Source organism: Stegodyphus dumicola, chromosome 5 (genome assembly GCF_044657685.1).
Source record: "Stegodyphus dumicola isolate Sdum_Otavi_A_Nest chromosome 5, ASM4465768v1".
NCBI classification, from domain to species: Eukaryota; Metazoa; Arthropoda; class Arachnida; order Araneae; family Eresidae; genus Stegodyphus; species Stegodyphus dumicola.
Genome location: NC_140772.1, coordinates 56082962 through 56105594, shown reverse-complemented (window position 1 = coordinate 56105594; position 22633 = coordinate 56082962). Strand labels below are relative to the sequence as shown.

General features: G+C 30.9%; 1 protein-coding gene across 5 annotated transcripts in view; it reads right to left on the bottom strand.

The window, feature by feature from the left end:
• Window positions 1-22633, bottom strand: part of CycB3 (cyclin B3) — a 46259-nt gene that overhangs the window by 1932 nt on the left and 21694 nt on the right. For all 5 annotated transcript variants that reach the window (XM_035350186.2, XM_035350185.2, XM_035350187.2 and 2 more), the window contains 5 exons: window positions 18760-19067; window positions 13248-13404; window positions 8831-9061; window positions 1672-1827; window positions 1444-1590 (listed from right to left, as the gene is read on the bottom strand). In XM_035350186.2, coding sequence (XP_035206077.1) covers window positions 1444-1590; window positions 1672-1827; window positions 8831-9061; window positions 13248-13404; window positions 18760-19067 — 999 coding nt within the window. The remainder of the gene's footprint in view (window positions 1-1443; window positions 1591-1671; window positions 1828-8830; window positions 9062-13247; window positions 13405-18759; window positions 19068-22633) is intronic.

Below are 22633 nucleotides of genomic sequence, written 5' to 3'. Positions count from 1 at the left end.
TAGCTTATTTTTATCATGAAAATAATTTACAGCCTGCACATATATATAGTAATATATAAGGGGCAATCAAAAAGTTTCCATCTGAAGGCTGTACAGTCCTGATTTGGCATGCCAGCTATGCAAAATCATCTTTAGCATTTAGGCAATCATCCCACTGCTTCACCAGGTTGAATATACTTGTTTACTAAAATTCCTTTTTCTGCTGCTTGAAGTAGTCAAACTGCCTGCTGCACTTCTCCATCTGATCGGAACCATTGACTTTTCAAGGCCTTTTTTAAAGGACCAAAGGTGTGAAAATCACATGGAGAGAGATCAAGACTGTAAAGCGAATGCTCAACAGTCTCCTATTTTAATGTGTGTAACTTCAGTATTATGACATTTGCAGTATAGCTACGTGCATTATCATGTAGCAAAACTTAATATAAATTTTCTAGTTTTATGTCACAGGTTTCTTCCATCTTTTGGAAGAAGGCTTTAGCATTCCTAAACCAAAACAGCAAAAAAATGAAGAAATAAGCATAATTAACCTAGATGGGAATTTTTTTTCTTTTAATGTTCTAACACCAGGAAAATGGCTTATCAGATTATATACCCATTATTTGGCACCTGAAATAATATCAACATGTAACAGAAGTAAGATTGCGGTAGCAAATATATTCCAAAACTGGAAGAACAGCAAATGCACTTTGAAAGGTGACGGTGATGGCAGATATTCAGTCTAATGGTAGTAGATACAAGAAATTCATTCATGAGAAAGGGATTTTCTAATTAACTCATTTTCATCGGCTGCACAGGCTAGTGATTTTGAAATCCCCACAGATAGGCACAGAACATATACACTAACATCTAACATTTTCTATACTTAAGGAAGGTTAAAGTAACTAGCAAAATAATGATTATTGGAGAAGTCAAACAACAAGAATCAGTGTAAAATTTGTAAATTTTGCAGAACTAGTTTCGCTAGTTCTGTAGTTAAACCATCAAAAGCTACTCCTGCAAAATCATTTGCCTCAATATTGAAGGTCCTTTTATGTGTGATGTAGAAAGGCTTGAAGAATGAGCTTGCATGAATTCTTAAACTCTTCCCCCCCTTTTTTTTTTCTTTTTGGTCGTAAATACAAATAATAAAATTCTGACAAGCCATAAATTTAAGCAACTTCAAGATTAAGCATTAAATAATGTTTCTGAAGTCTAGTAAAAATCATTTACAAATATAATTGTATGTCATAGAAATGAGTACAAATACAGACAACTCTTATACATAGATCTGAAACTAAAAATTGGTATATTTTGACAAATGCTGAAAAATAGTAAATCTATAATATATTTTGCAATACAAATTCAGGTGTCTAAAAGCCTCACATTAAAAACAATATAAAAGTTAAATACTAGATACATTAACCTTATAACAGAAACAGGAATGTTAAACTAAATAATTCATACCCATTTCTCTCCTTTCATCTTTAAAGCAAGAAACAGAGAAGCAGCTGCCATCTTAGAATCCAAAACATCAATCAGATCATAATCCATCAAAGAAGTTTCCAGAATATATCGAGCTAATGTCAGAAGTTCCATGCCAATTCGACCACACTAAACCAGCAATAAAATCTTATGAGTTTTTGAAAAATAAAACTACACAAAACATTCTTGATAAATATTTTGTATACTTACACGAGCAAATCTACGTAAAAATCTATAGGACAGTGGAATTCCCAGGTCAAAATTTACGGTCTTGAGGATTTTTATTTCAGTCTGAATTAACTGTTCACGGTTGTAACAATCATCACATATGTATAAGTAATCATCAACTAAAGGTGGTTGTCTTTCCTGCATACAGATATGACCAAATTAGCTTAAATAATAATATATTCTCATAGATTAAGAATTAAATAAAGACAATATGAAAGAAAAATAAATAACATTTAATTTTTTTAAAATCTTCTTTGTAAACTTTTCTTTTGTAATATAAAAAAAAATCAATCTTAAAAACAGCATATTTGATAGCTATTATTATTATAAAAATTAATCTGCATGTCCCAGCATATACATAGTGGAATAAAAAGAAGAATACCTATGTTTGAGATAGAAGAATGCTTGTAATAGCCTTTAGATGCTTAATTGGTGACAAAACAGTTTTGACCAAGAATATTCGATGGTTAAACAGTTGAATCTAGATATTTCATATTTACTATATCCTAGCATCAATCTCTTGAACAGACTTTCAGCTGAATGAACATCCAAGCCAAAAAGATATTATAAATTTATGAACATCCAGGTGTTAATTTGGCCCAATCATATGGCAGCCAGCTCTGCTATTCAACGTAAACAACCAGAACAAAGCAAATATCAAAAATTCAGAATGTAACCATTTTATCACCGGTTAATTTATTATTCTATGGCAAAACATTTAGGAAGTATCAAAAACAGAAGAGATTAGACACCTTTGTGGAAGATTCCAAGAAAATTAATTGCATTATGTACGTAGAGAGCCCTGAAAATCTCATATAGTCTACCTATTTATCTTCTAGGAATTGAATCCTAAATTATCAGTTAGTTCCACAGCTCTACATACTCGATCACTGGTGATTTAAGCATACAAATGTCGAATTGTAAGGTATTTTCTCCTTTACCCTGTGCCTTCATTTTGTAGCTAAGCACATCTGCCTAGCAGTTGGGAGGTCTAGAGTTTAAATGAGGGCACTGCACATTTTTCATAATCCCTACTCCAAAATATCTGGTTGTAACGAAAGTTTTCCACCAAAAAAGATTCTTAACAAAGTTAGGGGGGAAACACATGAAAGCAGTAACTGTAGTGCAGGTAGTAATTACCACCCAAATCTATGATTTTCTGCCAACATTTTGGTACTTTTTTAAAGTCTTCAGGCCAGAAACTCGGTGGCTGTGAATTCAAAAACAGATCAACCTCATTTCGGACGTCCTGTGCAGAATGGAAGATAGCACCAACAAAATGTAGCTGCAGGAGTGAAAAATAACCGTAGAAGTCCGAAGGAGCAATATTGGGGCTATATGGTGGGTGTAGCAAAAGATCCCATTCGAGTCCATATTTAGCCCACTCGGTGAATGCAGACACATGTGGCCTTCCAGGAAATTGCCTTTTTCCGCCAGAACTTAGTTCGAAGATTTTCCTTGATAGCAGCATCAACACGGACTAGCATCTCGCTATACACCTTACTGTTGAGGTTTTTACTTCTTTCCAAATACTCTTCATGGATAATACCACGGCAATCCAACCAGATACAAAGCATGATCTTTTTTGTTTCACAAATTGTGTTTGCGATGCTATCGAGGAGCTCATTGGGTGCAGACTAATCTCCTTTTCGGCTTGTGTTGAAGTAAATTCGCTTTTTATCTGGTCCAGAATTTTGTACTTGCATTGATATTTCAGCAGATTAGTGTAGGCCTGAAAATGTATGTCCTTATCTGCCCGAGTCAACTCATGTGGCACCCAGCAATTGAACTTGTATGCCAATGTATGTGATGCATAGAGCAACTAATGGACAAGGCATTAACGTCTAACTCCTTAGTAAGTTCTTGTATGGCTGCATACTGTTCTTCATCCACAAGTTCTCATAGGTGGGCCTCATCAACATCAGAAGGCCGGGAAGAGCACTCTGCTTGTTTAATGTCATAGTTCTAGTTTTGGTACCAAACCTTCAGTGTCATACGATACAATATTAAGTACCTAAAGCTATACATATGATTTGGTGACATTCTGTAGCTGACAATTTACAACAGAACTGGAAATAAAAGATGTTTCTAATCTGGTAGTGTGATAGTTCCATTTCAAACAACTTGTACTTAATGATAAAGATATTTTTTTTTATAAATTTCACAACACAGTGTTTGTTCTAAAGCAAGTCTCTTTCTTTCAAATGCCAAAAATTGTTCGACAAAATAAAATTAAACACAACACGAACTGTTGGCGCAAAGGATATTTGTGGTGGGAAACTTTCATTAAAACCCGATAAACCTAACAACTTTACAATTGGCACCGAACTAAAATATATTGGTTGATAATTAGTCACCACCAGGTATTTAGAAATTGGGTCCTCACCTCCTCAGTTAACCTTTAAAGTGGAGGAGAATGCAAGATATTTTGAACTGCACTAGGAAGGCATTCTCACTGAATGTGCAGTTCAAAGTACATCTGGTTAGCAATTAGGAGGTCTGGTATTCGAATCTTCGCAAGAGCACTGCACATTTTTTCGTCACATTTAATGACTCCACAGATTATTTCAGATCTCTAGAAAGACCTTAGAAATATTTGAAACAATGTTAAAATATGAAATGGCAACAATTATACAGCAAAAACAGAAGAAAAAATGTTCTTCATTTTTTGTCCATTTAAAGATATTAATGAAACATTCTGCTATATCTAAAAATATATTTAAATTTTCTTACTGTAAATAATAATAATGAACTTTTCAATCATAATAAATACTAGTTCAGATCTATATATGTGTCCCAAAATAATAATTTTCTTTTTGAATGCTTATTGAATAAATGAGATTTACTTTTGGGCAAAGGTAGTTAGCAAACAAATTCTGAAATATAAGTTTTTTTTAATTGGAAAATATAAAATGCTTAAATTTTACAGATATGATTAAACATACTAAATTCAAATAATGTAGAACATTGATAAACCCAACACTGGAAAAACTCTGAAAATTAAATTATTTAAGCTTAAGATGGAAAAATATTCTTTACTTCAAAGAATGGAAGATAACCTATTCCAAGCTATCCTTAAAATAAATTCATTGAAAAAATCCTTCTCATAAACAAAAATCCAGTCATGAAAACAAATATTTTTATATAACATTAACTTAAATTCTTTTAAGCTACAGAATTACAAAATAAGCTTAAAAGCATTTCATATATATTTAAAAGCGAAAATTAAATATGTACTTTGGCACATTTCACAAATGAAGAACAATTTGATATACCTACAGAGCCATTATTTTAAAATAATCACCATGCTCAAGCAAAAGTAACAAGTCTAACTCTGATAAAAACAAATAAGGCACTGTATATTTTTCATAATAAAATGTAGAAAATATTTATAGTACAAAGTTTGAAATTTAGATGGCCAATAATTAGAATAATGTATTATCTAGATCTCAAGAAAAGAGAAAAGCGTCATAAATAGATTTTTTTTCCCCTCCAAATTAGCTTTTTTTTTTTTTTTTTTGGTGGGGAGGAGGGGTAGAGTATACTATACATTACATTACCTTTAAACACCTATTGTCTATCAAACCACATTTTCAATTCGGCCTTTGCGTAATCATGAGAAGTGCAACTTTTCTGTCTTTTTATCCTTGTATATAATAATTAAAACACTAAAGACTCATTTTTGTTTGTAGGAGAATGATGTCCTCATTTCTTAGCGTGACAGGAAAACAGAATTAGATATTTTATTCAATTTAAATCTGGCCAGCACTGGAAATTAAGCTCTTCAACTGGCAATTACAGATTTCAAGCAACAGAACTTTATAATTAGTATGAAATTATGTACTTCTATAAACATTTTTAAAAATGTTGAAAATAATGTTTAATAAAACAAAATATAAAATTTAAAGTTTTTTTTCCCCTAGATTTTGGTTCCTTTAAGGGCATGACTGTGCTTCATATTTCATGTAAAGCTTTTGCATACAACTAATGATCTAACATGCAGAACTGCCAAAATTCTGATCAATCAAAATATCAGACTTTGCACTATATATAGAGAGAAACTGACATAAATACATTTTGCCCAGAGGGCTGTATGGTTTAAAAATATCAGCATATTTAACGATGTAAAATATCACTTACAGTCAAAAGTCGTTAATCCGGACTCGTCGGGACTTCGGCGATTCCGGATTATAGATCATCAGTTTAAATCTGGTAAGATGGCATGCAGAAATTGCAAAATTAAAAATATGAAACCATAATTTATGAAATAAAGAACAATTATGATCTAAAGGGTATCAAAATTTACAAAAAGAAAAAGCTTAATATTTATTTGTTTACTTTATTAAACATTTCTTTCAACGTAAGTTGTTTAAGTTGCTTCATTTCATGTGATAATACTTTCTATTTAATTCTATTAAACAGACATAATTTCTTGTTTAGTTACAAAGTTCCGCTGTTCAAGTCCTACAATTGCTGTGTCGAGAATACCGACTAATTCGTCAATTGAAACGTTTTTGTTTTCAATAATCTCTCTGTCACTTTCTTCACTATCGGAAGCGAATTATAATGACGAGGAACTTGATTTAAATCATATCAAAGACGGTGTACATCCAGATGAAATATTACATTCAGTAAGAATTATAAGCCAAATAAAATAAAAACCATCTGCCCTGAAGATAAGGATAGTGTTGACAGATCAACTTCCAATTCACTGCACGCCACTGCGTTTCTGCCCCCCCCCCTGCCGCAGAGCAGCGTGAAATTGATAAACAGATTTCGGATTTCAAAACATACTTTCGCTTTGTAGATCTTTTACATATTAGTAAATATATATCGGAAATTCTATTTGACATAATCGAAAGTTCAAGCTTACTTTTATAAAATTGCTCTAACAGTCTGCAAAAAATAATAAGCCGGATCCAATTTGAAGATTAAGGAACAACGCAATCTGCAACATTAACTGAATTAGATAATTTTAGCTTAGTTATACCGTCCGTTATACATTAAACGCGCATGTGTAAACGTATTATGCGCTTGTGCACACCCATATTCGCAGCCGTAAAGGTCCTACGTGCAGGCGTAAATGCCTTTGCGTGTGCGTCAACGCGACGCATGCGCAGAAAGTTTGTAGCTCTGAGGTCCGGATTATGGGTGTCCGAATTAACGACTTTTGACTGTATTAGCTTTCTGCACATTTTCTTGTATTTTCCTGTATTAAAGTGAATTGAAATATAATTTCTTTACAAGTTTAGATTCCAGATTTTATCAATCTTCCTCATAACTAAATCACTTTATACATGCCTGTCCAAAATTTTACGATGAACACTATTATACAAAATCTAATGAATTAATATGTTACAACATTCACAATTAAATTATGCTCTCTAGAAAGGCAATGAATGTTCAAATTTTCAATCCTTCCATTTAGAAGTCATATTACAATTTGAAAGGAAGCAAAACTGAATTCTCATTACCTCAACAAATGAATTCTCACCTGCATTTGTCAGAAATTCTGAATGTGAAAGAATAAATATAAATTTTTGTCATGTATCAAAGACAGCTCAGTTTGATATGAGAAAAGAGTGTAGAAAAGTTAGAAGTCTTCAAATGAGATAAGTTGCAGTGGAGTTTGGAATCATCAAAGCATTATCTCCAGACTTGTAGTGTTTTAGACAAATAGAATATATTTCAGATGCAATGCAGGAAGTCATTATTTCTTTATAAAGTTACAAAAAGACTGAAATTTAGTTGTTATAACCCAACATAATAAAGGCTTGCTTTGTCCTCATTGGCTAATATATGCCAGATGACACGCAGTGGAGCTCGATGCCTATTGGGGAACTGGAGAACGACGTTTCTGGATACGTATATGCTCTCACTCACAAAGCAGAAGTTATCTGATTCGCAAGGTTTTGTTTTAGATATAATTTAGAGAAAATTCAATTGCTTTTAGACGTCAAAAAATCACTTTTTTGTTTGTTTGTTTGTTCATATAACAAAGTATTAAGCCAAGTTCCATAAAAATCGTGAGAAATTTTAAGAATAAGAAAAAGTCAGGAGAAATATATTGTAAATCGGGTTGGCGGGAGAGCGGTCGAAAATCGAGAGTCTCCCGCCTAAATTGGGAGAGTTGGCAACTCTGAAATTATACAGGCTATTTGAAGACTAATCATGTACGACATTTAGAGAGCACCAGAGGGCATTTATTTACAGCAGCATCAAATCCACCAAAATGACTGATGCAGTAATGGACCAATGTCCGCTTCTCCAATGATACTGAAATCAGTCAATAAACGAATTTCAAATAGCATATTATCTGGCATAAAAGGGGTAATGTATACCAACAGCAAAGTTTATAAGAAAGGTATCATTCTGAGGTGTTAAGGAGATGGCACCACTACTAATGAGTGTACTAAGCTATAGGTAATAGGAGGCAATGGCATCATAATAGGCAACCTCTATTGTAAAGAAGTTATTGAATGTTATGTTTGCTTGTTCAGTGGTGCTTTTTGGGCATTTAAACATTTCTTTTTATGGGTGAAAATGCCACACTTCATCAAATTAATGCAAATCTGGAAAGTCTGAGTATCTATCAAACTGAATGGCCAATATGCTCCTCAAACCCCAGTCCCATTTAGTAAGTAGAGGACATTATCATGGGAAGTCAAACTGTAGCTTTCAGGTCTTTTCCAGGAAACAAATCTTAAATTCACGCTTTAAATAAGGAAGGAAATAATCTGCTTCCGTAACTTCTTAATCATTTAATAATGAGTGTGTCATGGCATTATGATTTCTGCACCCCAATTCAAGGTTGACCTATTCCTTACCCAGTCAAAACGCAGACCCCAAATGTGGATTGTTTTATTCATGTGTTATCCTTCCGTTCACTTTTTGAAAAAGATTTGTTAATTTCAACAGAATGTTGATATTATCTTGAATTAAATATTGGGAAATAAATATTTTGCCTGTGTGTCTCTATTAATGACAGTTTTCTCTGTACATACAAAAATATTTTTCATCCTAAGTTTTGGACTTGTCTGCATAAAAATTTTATATTAAAAATATTAAAAAATAACACAAAAATTGAATTGCACAATAAAATATAAAGAAATAAGGAAGACTATTCTGCGAACATTCTTACATCAAGTTTTGCTGCCACAAATATGGCAGTCGCTCCTACTAATTGCAACTGAATTTTTGGCACAGTTTGACTCATAAGATATCGATCAACTAATTTCACAGCTAAATACAGAGTCTCGTGATTAAGCTCAAAGCTTTCTTGAACTTCAACCATCCAGTCAATTAAAATAGCTCGCATTGCTTTTGAAAGTTCTGCCTGTTTGTCAAGGTATTTTGTCACAGGAAACATTTTCTGCAAAAATAAATTTCACTATTATCACACCAATATGTAAACACAGATTAAAAACAAAAAATAAAATCATACCACAAGCAGAATTCCAATTATATTTACATCTTAATGTTTTCATTAATTTACATAATATAAAAGGCAAGTTCATTAAAAAATAATCTACTAAAAATCACTTTAGCAGCAACACAACTAATTTTTTATTAAAATCTGATGTATCACAAATGAAGCCCCATAATGTAATTATGCATGTTATATGTTAGTTTTATTATTTAATGCCCTAAAAAAGACTGTAGTTTAATTTTAATTGAAGTGAACACGTTACGGATTTTGTTTTAGAGAAATAAAAGACAATATATCCAGTTAATATATATTAGAAATAAAAATTTTAAGAGTAAATTTTAACAAACCGTTCCTGTTTCAGTTGAAATAAGAATGGGTTGTATGTTCAAGATAGCATGTAACTTTTTGTCAAATAATTTTTTATATATTGTTTCATGGGAATAATATTTTATTTAACTATGCAATCTTTACTGAAATAAAATGTACCTTTTTTTTAAACACATTTCTGATATACTGTTTCACATGCAGGAAATACAAAAGACAGATTTAAAATAATGCCCAACAATAGCTAATTACTGTTATTTTGGCATGAATCAGCATATAAAGCTGTGTTTTTTCAAAAATTATTATATTTCGTATGGTCTGGGTCACTAGCCCCAGCAGTATCCAGATTGTTTGAGATCAGACTAATTAACCCTCTGAGTGTTATGACCGGCTTTATCTGGTCATCAGAAGTTTTGCTACTTGGCATATATTAGCTTATAATTTAAAACATTTTGCTTTCTTACTTTTTTTAACAATGTAAATATCATCTTAATGAATGTAAGTTTATGAAAATACAGACTAAAATAAGTAATAATACAAACTCAATAAATAAATACTGTTTAAATACAGTTCTTCATGGCAGATCAAAAATCCTGCACCGCTCAGAGGGTAACTAAACACATGCAAAAATTGATAACTGGTTCCCCAAAAATCTTTTATCAATTTTTTTAATAAATAAATTCAAATATCTTAAAACGTTTTAAAACCATGTTTTAGTAACTCATTTTTTATTTTCTGAAAAGTGCAATATTGATATATGAACATCTTTTCTGTGGTTAGGTTAATTGATTAAAGCAAAGCAATTAGAGGGCTATCGAGCCTATGGGGAAGGGTGCCTTCATTCCCTTTTAATGGAAACCGGCTGGTATCCACATTACACAAGGGGAAAACCACAAAAATCAACCATGCAACCAGCCTATTTACTAAGGCTTGATCTCAGGTCAAACTGCTAGTGTTCATAGACTTTAACACTGGTGTGCTCCCCATATTTTTTGTGGCCTTTTCTCTTCACACATTAACTTGTAGTAACAAACAGCACAGTTTATTATACAAATAATTGCAAAGCTATATTCAATATTGAAATCAGATTCCATTACATGCTCTGAAAACGATCGGCTATTCTGATTTTTTTTTTTTAAATAATTCCCTTATCCAGCTGTAGTATTCGATTCCAAGTCCTTAATTACACTGATAGACTGCAGTTCACTGAAACCAAATTGCTGTTTAAGATCCACCATATTATTAGCAACTTTACCACCTTCAGTGGCAGCAGTCAGAACTCGCAAACAAATGGGCCCAAGCAAAAGTACATACATATACAATGGGGAATGCCTAAAAAGATTCACTACAGATCGTATCATATAATTTTAAAACTACATAAAAACAAACTCAACTATGGATCATTTATATATTAAAAATAACTTTGTGTACTTTTTTTTTCACTTTTATTTTGCTCGATTAAAATTTGATTTCTTTCAAAATTTTTAAATCAGCCTATGGTGAATCTGCAGCAATCAAAGACAGACTATCCAAGGTATAATTACATACACAGGTGCTGCATGTATACATGAATGAAAATACACTCTTGCTAAAAAATAAGCAATAAAAGTAAAACACAGAATAAAACAAAAGCTATTTAATGAATATGCATGAAACTGATCCAAGAGGTTGTTATGGCATTATTAGACCACACAGCAAAAAATAAAGCACAGACATACAAAAACACATGTATTAAGACCATCACGAATTAACAAATAGGTTAGGATAATATGCAATGGAAACATTACATATACAACAGGTATGATACCCTCTAGCTGAAATGCATGCTTGACAAGAAAAAGCTGGCAATACCACCGTCAGTCGCTTGTGGCAGTAGCACCCATTGCTGTAGTAGTGCAAGTCAGAGCTCATACAGGGTGCCTGGCGGCAGACTACGACCTGCTATCTCCGGTCTCAATATATATCCCACACATGATCTATGGAATTCAGGTCTGGTGATCTAGCAGGCCCCCACAAATTTGGAATAGTTTCATTCTCCAGATAACTCTGCACCACCCTCAAACTCTATGTGGGTGGGCATTATGGTCCATAAATATCACATCAGTGCACAAGTGTCTTCCTCTGTAATGGTCTCTTTCCATGATGTTTGGTGCGTGATAGCATGTCCCTGGAGCTTGACATATCATTGCTCTTTGAGAATTTTTCTGGAAGTTAAACCGAGACTAAATTAGGAGTCTCCAGGTGGTTTTCATGCTGTAGGACGGCAACATTTCAAAAGTATTCCAAATTGACTTAAATTTGTTTTATCATGCATGATACAGGTTATTCAACTGATGTAAAAATATATATATATATATTTAATTAGATTTTTATTTTCTTTGGTTTATATGCTTTTGTAAATTTTTACAGTTAAACTGAAAATATCTTGAATAGGAAAATTTTGAATTTATCAAAGCACTTCTAAACATGTTGAAAATAAAATTATAATTAATATGTCATTATACGTACTATTACGTGAATAAATTTAATAATGTGACATATATTGATATGAAATAAAACTGAATACAAATATTTACTGATTAAACATCAGCTGAATCTTCGTATAAAGCTCTGCGATTGTTTATGGTAGATAAGACAATTCAGATCCAACAAAATGTAATAAGAAAAATTATACAGAAGATAACTAGGGGTGGAGTTTTGCCTCTCCCCATTTCTTTTGAAATGAGCATTAATTGAATCACATCCTGATTTCTGTATCTAGTGCATGTATGCTACCAACTTTGATTTTGTGGGACAGTGACAAAAGTCCCTTCCCCCATTTGTCTTACAACTTCATGTTTATACTCCGTGTTATCACTTTGATTAATGTTATTCTTATGCAACGTTAATATTTTGATCTATTAAAATAATTTCTTTTTCTGCGAATAGGTGTTTAATAGCCATCCAAACACCATAGAGGTATGAAATTCACACAACTTAAGTTCCATGAATTCAATAAATTTAATTTATTGTTGAAAAATATTTTCAATAGTACAGGCTAGAAAACAGGTTAAAAACTGAGAGATTTGGTTATTTGACAGGAGACCGCAAGATGTGATGAAAAACTGGGAAAGTTAGTAGCCATGAAATTTTAACATCAATAAGTTTTCACTTCCTACTGCTTTTATACATGTAAAAATAAAAAACATCTCAGATGAAAGTTAAAAAGAAAGAGCTTATTTCATGTGGTTTATAAATGCAATGGTAAACTGTGATTAATAATGCAAAATCTAATCATCACTTTCCAAAAGTGCGTAATTACTCAATTTAATTCTGCTAAATTGAAGAATTTGCCTCTTCACAACAATTAGGGAATAAAATTCTATTATAGCTCAATATATAATATAAAAGAGGCAGAATTTCATTTTCTGTAAATTGCTATTAAAAGCAAAAAAATATTTCCTGTTTTAACATGCTTTTCTCTATAAACTGTAATACTGTATAAGAAGAAATAAATCAGAATGATTAAAGCATTAGAAAATAATTTTAAGCTTTGAAAACTGATGTTCTGATGATGAAAATATATAAAATTTTTACTAGACTTTTAATATAATATGTGTGCAAGCAAAAGATACCAACTCAAATTCAGCCTTTTACAATGTTATGAAAAATTGAAACAACTAATATTGTTTCAGTGAAATCTTAATATATGTTTATATGTTCATTATCAATATTTAAAAAGCTCACATATTAAAATTATGAAAGTGTTCTACCTTAAGATGCTTTTAAAAGTGGATAAACAAAATATGCAGCGATTACAAAATACCTCTCTTTCTCTGTAATACTTGAAAATGTCTGCAGCATATCTGGGTTCACTGTATGGATCAGTCAAACACGACTTGTCAAAATCTTCCACTCCAGGTGGTAGAGTCTCGCATACAGAAACTTCCGATTCTTTTTCGATACTACTCTCATTCGGAAGACTATAAAATATATGCATAATAAATATCAAACATGGATTCTAAATTATATATAGCTGGCTTTTTACATGAATATGAAGTATGTGGATTCATTTATGGATATTTTTTTAATAAATATAATGGAAAACTTGTGAGATTTGCACATTAAATGAAACTAGTAAGCAAATCACATAGTCTACAAGTATTGAAAACATATAAAGTTGTATATGTCATGAATGCAAAAAATATATGTAGCTATTAATTACTAAAAATAGCAAAAAATGTGAAAATTTGCCAAGATACTAGAAATGAACTCTTGCAGACAGACATCACACAACACTAATGGAAGTGGCAGTTTAAACAAAAATAAATCACATTTAGATAATATTAACTGTACCACATATAGTGCTATCGCAGTAATTGTACAGTTTCCTCTTGTTTCTCAACCCTAGCTTTGCAGCATTTTTGTTTTACCTATAACTATGATGAACAGTCATTTTCTGCAACTCGGTGAACTCTTTCCGAGAAGAAAGTCCAGAAAAAAGAAAAAAAGTCCCTTTGTATAGAAAGAAAAATTGAATAGGGGAGGGAAGAAAGAGGCTTTAAATGTTACTTTTAAACTTCTTTATTAATATTAAATGGCAGCACAACACAAACCAGTCCATACATTTCAGATAGTGATTGGACAAAAGCTTACTGAATGAAAATGCATCCCCCCCCACAAAAAAACCCTACTGGGGTAATTGCCCACATGATAAATACTCACACTAATGTAAGTGCACATTGATATATGCCCATGCTGATAAAAACCCATGCTGATTTATATGCTATGTTAAAATTAATATTTCTCCCATTTTGCTTTCAGTTATACAAAACAGATTAATCAAAAAGATAAATTAATAACAAATAATTGAACAATAAAGTAACGGAACATTTTATTTTGGCCTCCGACTGAATTGAAACCCTATATGTATATAGAAAAGAGAATCAAAGTAAAATTAATATAATAAAAACATATCTACGTGTCATTTTGTTATATTTATGGGGAAAAAAATGTTCCTCATATATGTCTGTCAAAAGGAGGTGAAATGGAATGCTGGCCACACTGCTTCTTTCAATTCTACAAAATTATAAGGAGTATAAAATACATGAAAATTTTCATCTTGTACAGAGAATAATTTATAAATTATTTAAAAGTTCAGAAAAATTTTTCTATAATGAATTTAATATGAAGATGCCGTTTTAATAGTGAATCAAAAGCAAGGTTTCAAATAATTTAGTTGAATTTTGACTACTTCGATTTTACATAAATTACCTTCACTCCCACTTTGAAATTTCATATTTAATCATAATAATTATTTGTAAAATTCTTTAGGAAGTCATAACTATTTTGAATTTTCTGAAAATGTGCATTCTTTTTAAGTAGGCATTCATCTTGTGAGCTTCTATCATGCAGTTTCCTAACTTACCACTAGCTATTCAGGTGGCGGAACCATTTGCGTTCCTTTTCTTCCTCCCAGCCAATTGAAAAAAAAAAAAAAAAAAAAAAAAAAAAAAAAAAAAAAAAAAAAGCAGTTAAAGAGAGGACAGCTTTGACTTGCTTTTTTATCTCCTTTTGAACCTACGGTGCCAAAGGGAGAGGAGAGCATTAGAGATTGGCAAAAAAAATTAAAGAGAATTTTAGACATTTTTGTTATTTACTAGCAAATAATATCTGAAATTTCGATTGTAACTGAAAATAAAAAACCCTCTCTTGCATTTTCTCTAGTCTATTTCCTGAATTATTTTTGTCTAAAGATTTAGGTCGAATTTCAAAAAATTTTTTTAATTTTCAGCAGCTGGAAAATGAAAAGAATGAAATAACTGATGATTTGAAAATATTTCTTTATCATTTTAAAAGGATAATTCACTATTTTAGCAGTAGAACTGCAGAGTTGACAAGTATGCTGGTTCCTGACTGGATAGTGTCTCTAACAAGTTTTTGATAAACTAATTAAACATGCTTATTATGTCGAAGCAAAACTATTCTTTAAAAATAAAGCTATTGAACTATTTCTAATAAATTAAATTACATATATTAAAATTTACATAAAAGTAATATTTTTCATTTAAACTTTTGTATGTTTGAAAACAGTATAACCATTCAAATAATTTAAATAACGAAGGATTCTGAACTCAACAAGAGGATTTAAGAACCATGAGCTCAGCATTGTAAGAAATGTAATCTTGCATATTAAAAATAAATTTTATTTCAACAAAAAATGTTATGCTACTTGATTAACTGTAAACACTTTTTAAAAAACAGTCCATTTTACTTTACTGTGGTTATTTATATACAAAACCTTTTAGTGAAACAGATTTAAAGAGTATTTGGAAACTACATTTTACTGGAATCTAGTTTCTAAAAATTATTGTGGCCACAACCAAGGTCATTGACAGAAAATTCGGCACTTAGTATATTAAATGCTTTAAGATACAGAATGAAAATGCAAAACACAACTTATTTTTAATTTAGAGCGTATTTATAAAATTATTTTTCAAGGTAAACTTTTTTAATCACCTCAAGAAAGCATACCTTTACTTCTAAGATCACCAAAATGGTCATGGATGGACAAATTATTTCATATTTCAAATTTCACAAAATACATTAGGAGCATAGGATAGGGATATTGCCTGATTTCATTTGTACAAAAAAGGAAGGTAACAAAAATAATTTTTAAAAAGTTTGAGAAAAGACCAACTTTTCTTCAGAAAACTTGGAGTTCAAGAAAGATGAACAAAGTTTATGATAAGTTTGCAATACATAATATTTTTAATGAAATTCTGATTTTCTGAAATGTTTAGTTTATTGATTACAAAAAAGCATAAGAGGATTATTATAAACATCTCGAAGGGTTTAATAAAGTAGCTTTCTTGTGATTTGGCTATATCTATTAAGCAGTAACATGTGCAAAGTTTGGGCATAAATGAAAGGAACTTTTTTAACAGATTAATGTATAATATTTTGAAGACTAGCATTTTTTCTGTATGGAAGCTAGACAGAAAGGTCAATTTATGTTATCATAACTATCCAATCAAATTATTTTGAAAAACTAACTGGAAGAATTTATCTCAGATCAATAGCGCTAATAAATCAGTTTTAGTGTAAACACTTTCACAGAAGCTTATAATCTCTCTGCAATGGCACATTGAGAAATGAAATAAAAATCTCTTTAAAATGAAAGAAATTTTTGCAATGGAGGTTAATGATTTTTTTCCTACATTTCATGATATAGGCATCTAATTTGATTTCAAATAACAGTTAAATAAAGAGAACGCTGCTTTTTGTCAGCATACCCAAGTCCAAGAATTTTCTAAACATTTTAGTTCAAAAACTAAGGCTTAAAATTTCTCCTCATAGCTGTAAAATACTTTTTTTCCTCTGTTCTTTGAACTGAATACCATTTCTCCCATTTTTTAAATAATGAAACATTATTATATTTAATCTCAGCCCTATAACGTCAAAATAGCATGTGAGGAACTTCAAATGATATTTTTCATTTTTACATACACATACCAAAATTAATTAAATAAATAAATAATAAAATGCATTTTCAGATTTATCATCGAAAGACATTTTAAGACATTAAAATTCAGATCTGAATACTTCATTTACTATAATTACAAGTATAAATACATTTTTATAGCGGTTCTTTTGATTATGTGGGCGTCTATCAGTGCGAGCTTTTATCAGTGTGCACTTTCTTTGGTGTGGGTGGGGGCAATTATCAGAGAGAGTTTTTTTGAGCTTTCGTCCAGCGGATTTTGTCAGGGAATCATTTCAGATGAATTTAATTTTTAAATACCCTCATTTTTCAAAGAAATCTGACTTTTTTTAGAATATATGAAAGGAATCATTTGAAAAGAAAATTCTGTATTATTTTCTCGGCTGTATGCTGATCTCTTTATTCTATATCAGTTTTAAATTTTTATCCTGAAATCTTGCTTAAAATACGAGGGTTGGGGTAAAAGTCATGGCAACTATTTTTTTATTGTAAATCACAAAACGTATATGTTTTGTGTGGAAGTTCTGCAGGCATAGAGTGTATGCAAAACAGCTGGCTGTATTCACTGATGAGACTAATGAAATTACAACCTGAATCTTGCTTTGTTGCTCATTGGCTAATATATGCCAGATGACCTGCAGCAGCACTTGACATTCATTGGAGAATTGGAACACGAAGTTTTCGGACATGTGTTTCATAGTTTCACACACAAAGCAGAAAAGTGACATAATATCTCACTGATGAAATGACTTTGGTTTTATTTTATACATAAGCAAGAAAAACCAAATACTTTCAGACACCAAAAATCCCTTTTTGATTACAGTATAAAGTATTAAGCCAAGTTACATAAAAATCAAGAATTTTAAGCATAAGAGAAAGTCAGGAGAAATATGTTGTGAATCGGGAGATGTGGCAGTTCTGCAAAGGTAATCTTTAAAACTAATTGTTTATTTTTTCCATTATTTATGTGCAATTTTTTTTTTTTTTACTCTCATTACAATTCTCTTTTATTTTGTCCTATTCTATTTTTTCCCTTTTGTGATGTGTTCAGGATGAGAGCAATTTCCTTGGTTGCTTCGATTAAAGAGTGGTTTAAAATTTTCAATGAGAGTAAGAATTTTTAACTAGAAGGAAGGTGTAAAGCGCTTTTAAACTGCTGAAGAGAAACTTGGAAAAACAGTCGTGAGGAACAAGTAGAGTCAAGCAGAAGGAAGAACTGGGAACTTGCAACATAACCAATGAACATGCTGTGTACAAGGCTGAAGCCTGGCAAACTGTATTTGCACACAGTGAAGGTGTAGATAAAAACTATATATATACGAAATACACTACTCTACATGCAAGTTATTATAAATTACCCATTTATATTTTATATAAAATGATATCTCATCGACAGTTTTAAAGAAATTAGTCTATTTAATACTTTTACTTTTATCTTTAAATTATTTTACATAAAGTAATGCTTCTTCAGTTTTTATATTTGGTCTACTTAAAAACCTTTATTTGGGTTTTAATAAAATTAGTAAATTTTTAGTTTTTCATTAGTATGAACAGTTACAGGCACATATGTTTGGAATATATTAATTAAATTATAATTCTTAAGCACTTGTTAATACACGCCTTCTAATGTTACTTTATCCACTCAAATTGAACAGGCTGCTAATCAAAAGTAAAGTCATGCAAGGATTGGCTATATACAAAATTTTTCAAAAAGACTTGCGAACAACATTTGGTGCATTTTTTAGGTTGGTAATAAAACCTTTTTTTAGGACATACTACTAATGAGAAAGAAGCAAAATCTAAAAAACTTCACAGAGCTTTAAATGAATTTTACCATTCAAGAGCAGATACAAATATGGAAGAATCATCCCCATCTTCAATCTTCGTAACAGGTAACTCGACCTCTGGGCTGGCATCTTTGGTAACAGATGATTTCTCACTTTTACAGGAGCTAGTATTAGAATATTGACTGTCAATCTTTCCACATTTTCCGGCCTTCTTGTTGCTTGGTTTTGCCTTGGAAATCGTACTTGTACCTTTGTTTGTAATATCTCCTAAGATCCTTTTCTTATCTCCTGCTTCTGGCAAGTGATCTGCTGATCGTTTTGACCCATCTTTCATAATTACACATTTCTTAGGTTCCTTAAAAGGGCATTTAGGTGATTATATTAATAAAATTCAACAAAACACTAACATTTAAAATAAAGTATATATAAACTAGAATTTAAAATTAACTTTTTATATACGATGTACAATTTTATAATTTTAACTGCTTTATATCCATTTTCTGAGTAGTGATGGCAATTTTTAAGTAGGGCATCACTGCTTTACATGAAAGATGAAACTATATTATTAAACATTGTATACTATATATAATAATGAAACATGGATTTAAAAAACCTGAAAGAAATACCCAAACAGGCATTTTTTTTTTTAACTTCCTTGTAAGAAGAAAAAAGGAAGTATTATAATCGCGAAAAGTTTCAGGCAGCATATTTCAAAGAAAATATCAATTTTGACCGCTATTGAATGCAATTTAACGATGTTTTTGCATGACAGCTATACGAAAGGACAGAATAAAACTTTTTTCCTCCAAAAAAATTATAAAATTTCTTTAAAATGAATTCTGAAGAGAATTTTTCGTGGTGTCTGTACGTACACATGTATCTCGCATAACTCAAAAACAGCCTCAGAACATTTAAATTTTGTATATAGGACTGCTATAGCATGCAGATGTGCACCTCGTATTTTGGTTCAATTGACCGCACCAAACGTATATAAATATATATATATATATATTCACTCTGTTACCCGGCTCAGTTTCTTTACTCTTATATGTTTGTAAATTGTGCATTTTTTGCTTTAAAATGATTGAATAATGTTGTTCTTTTCTTCCGGTTAAGGTTTTTATGCCTTAACCCTTTGACGCGCGGTGGTCGCGCCCTGAAACCACCATTTTCCGAATTTTTTTCTCCTCTTTTTTCCGAAATTTTTGAATGAAAATGAATTGATTACTGATCTCTTACATCTAAACAACACAAAATGACTGTAGAATCATATATGTTTTAGGTATTAATACTTCAGATCGGATGCGTTTTAAAATTCGTTTTCGATGAGACAAAATAACTTCCTTTTATTAATATAAACAACTTTAAATTTCAAAAGTTAGTCATCGTACATCATGATTTCTATCATAAGCAATAAAAAATTGCAGTAACTAAACTGCACATATAAAAAAACCCTCTATATGTATGGCATTTGCTATGTGGTTTCAGAGCGCGACCAGTGCCCCACTAGAGCATTGTGTCACAATTCTCTTGGCTCTAGAGGCTCGGTGGTCGTGCCTTGAAACCACTGCTCTTCACAATGGCGTTTGCTTGCTTCCCAAATAGAAATGTTTATTTTTACCCGGATATAGATAAGCGGTTTTGAAATCACAGAGTTATTTTATTACTAAGCAATACATGCACCTGCCCAGTAAAAAGGTCTTTCTTTTCAAAATACCTTTCTCTGACCATCCACACACTTGCTTCCCAAGCTAGTATTGTGATTTTATAAATTATTTCATGTGGTTTAAATTTAATGTAAATATACTTTGCTATAATTAAAAATAGAAATTGCATAAAAGTTTTATTTAAATTAAAAATATTTTCTGAATATTTTGGGACGAAATACGAATAAAATAAGTATGAATGGGAAACGAACGATCCGTACAAAGCCAAAAAGACCAAGCCCCCCCATTAACATAAAAAAACCACAAATTTCATGTGCCAGATGAAAAGAAACTAAATAACGCTGGACATATACCAGTGAAATTTAAATCGAGGCAGTGTACATTTTGTAGCACAAGGAAGAGACCTCATAGAACAAGATATATGTGCGAAACGTGCAGTGTGGGTCTATGCATGTGCCAAAAAGACAAAACATGCTTTGAACAGTGTCAAAAAAAAAAAAAAAAAAAAAAAAAAAAAAAAATTCTTTTTTATCCTTATTTTATTGAGTTTTTTAATCCATTTATCCAAATGTCCTTATTATGTAAGTACTTATATTTTCACTGTTATAGAAAAATTACATGTTTATTTTTTAATTTTTTCTGACGACTTACTTTGTAAAATAATTAAAAAAATTATATATAATGCAATTCTTACATACATATTTTTTTTTAAATCCGTAAATTTTGTCATTTATTGGAAACGGATGAGGAAAATAGTAAGATTTTTTTCCCTACTACATCAGTAAGTTTCAAAGTCCTAGACGCGCGGTGGTTTCACAGTGTGACCACCACCTACAGAACAATGGGCAAGAGTAGATTTTTTTAAATTCATATATTATTTGCCTCTAGGCTCATAATATTCAATTTCTAGAGTTTTTAGTTAAAAAAATTATAAAAATAATATCGCGTGCGTCAAAGGGTTAAAAGGGAATCTGCATGCAATATTTGTAGAATTATCAACAATTTAAAAGCTGTTTAAGTGCGGTTAAGCTTAATTTTTAAATAACATGGCGGACATGTTTGTTTACATTTGAAACAGCAGAACAGTAGATTTGTTGCCAATCTAGAGAGACTAAGCTTTGCAACAACAAAGAAACGCCTTCATTTATTATTGCGAATTTTAAATAATGCTTAATCCTTTCTGAAAATTTTTCGAGGAAATAAATGTTTAAGATTTACTTCGTAATTTTTAATATAGATATTTTGAGTTTTTAATGTATTTTTGCCTCGTCGTGAGGTGAGAACTGAATTAATTTAATGAGAAATACTGAATCGTCTAAGAAAAACTGTTTCTTTTTTGTTTTGTTTGCTTAATTTCTTTTATACATCGTTCTAGATTTATTATAGTATCCGAACAGAACGATTAGATAATTCTTCAAATGGTATAAATTTTGTGCATTCTGAATTATAATATGAACAAAATATAACGCTGTTAAGTGAACCTAGAGCCAGAATGACTCTATGGTAAACAAATATAGTGAATTTTAAAGAGTGCATTTATTCTATTGTGGTTTATGCGCTATCGACAAAGTACATTTAATTCAATCCAATAAGTTTAAATGAAATGCAAGAAAAAATGCATATAATTTAATATTCCATACAAGGAAGTCATGTGATGTACACATCAATTTTTTTTTCCAAGAGCATTTGGGCTAATGCCACATTGAGCTAATATTAAAAAACAGCATATTTTTAGAATTTTCAATAGTCATGCCTGCTGGAGATAATGTTTTATTTCCTACAGTGTTGCTACTGCTTGCTTTGAAATTGAGTTTTTTTTTTATTATTATTATTCCTTTTATAAAATATGAAATAGACAATGAAACAAATTCCAAATTCAGGCTTCCTGGTGACCATGTTTGGGTGAACCCTTTACTCAAAATTTGATGACTCTAGACTACGATTTTCAGTGCAAGAAACATGGATACATTCATGTAGATTTGTTAATTATTTAGTTTCTTCCAATATAAAACAGGCGATAATATTTGGTGAAAACAAGGTGAAAAGCGTTTCAGACATTTAAAGTGATTTGACACAAAATGCCATTTTGAGATTAATAGGCCTTCTGGATTTTAATATCCATTTGGACTAAAAAAGCTCACTAATTTTGATACCTGACATGAGTCTTCATAAAAGTTGGTGGATTTTTATAAAAGAGTATACTTATTGATTTATCATTTAGTGTTACATTATTTATATAAATAACATATGGAAT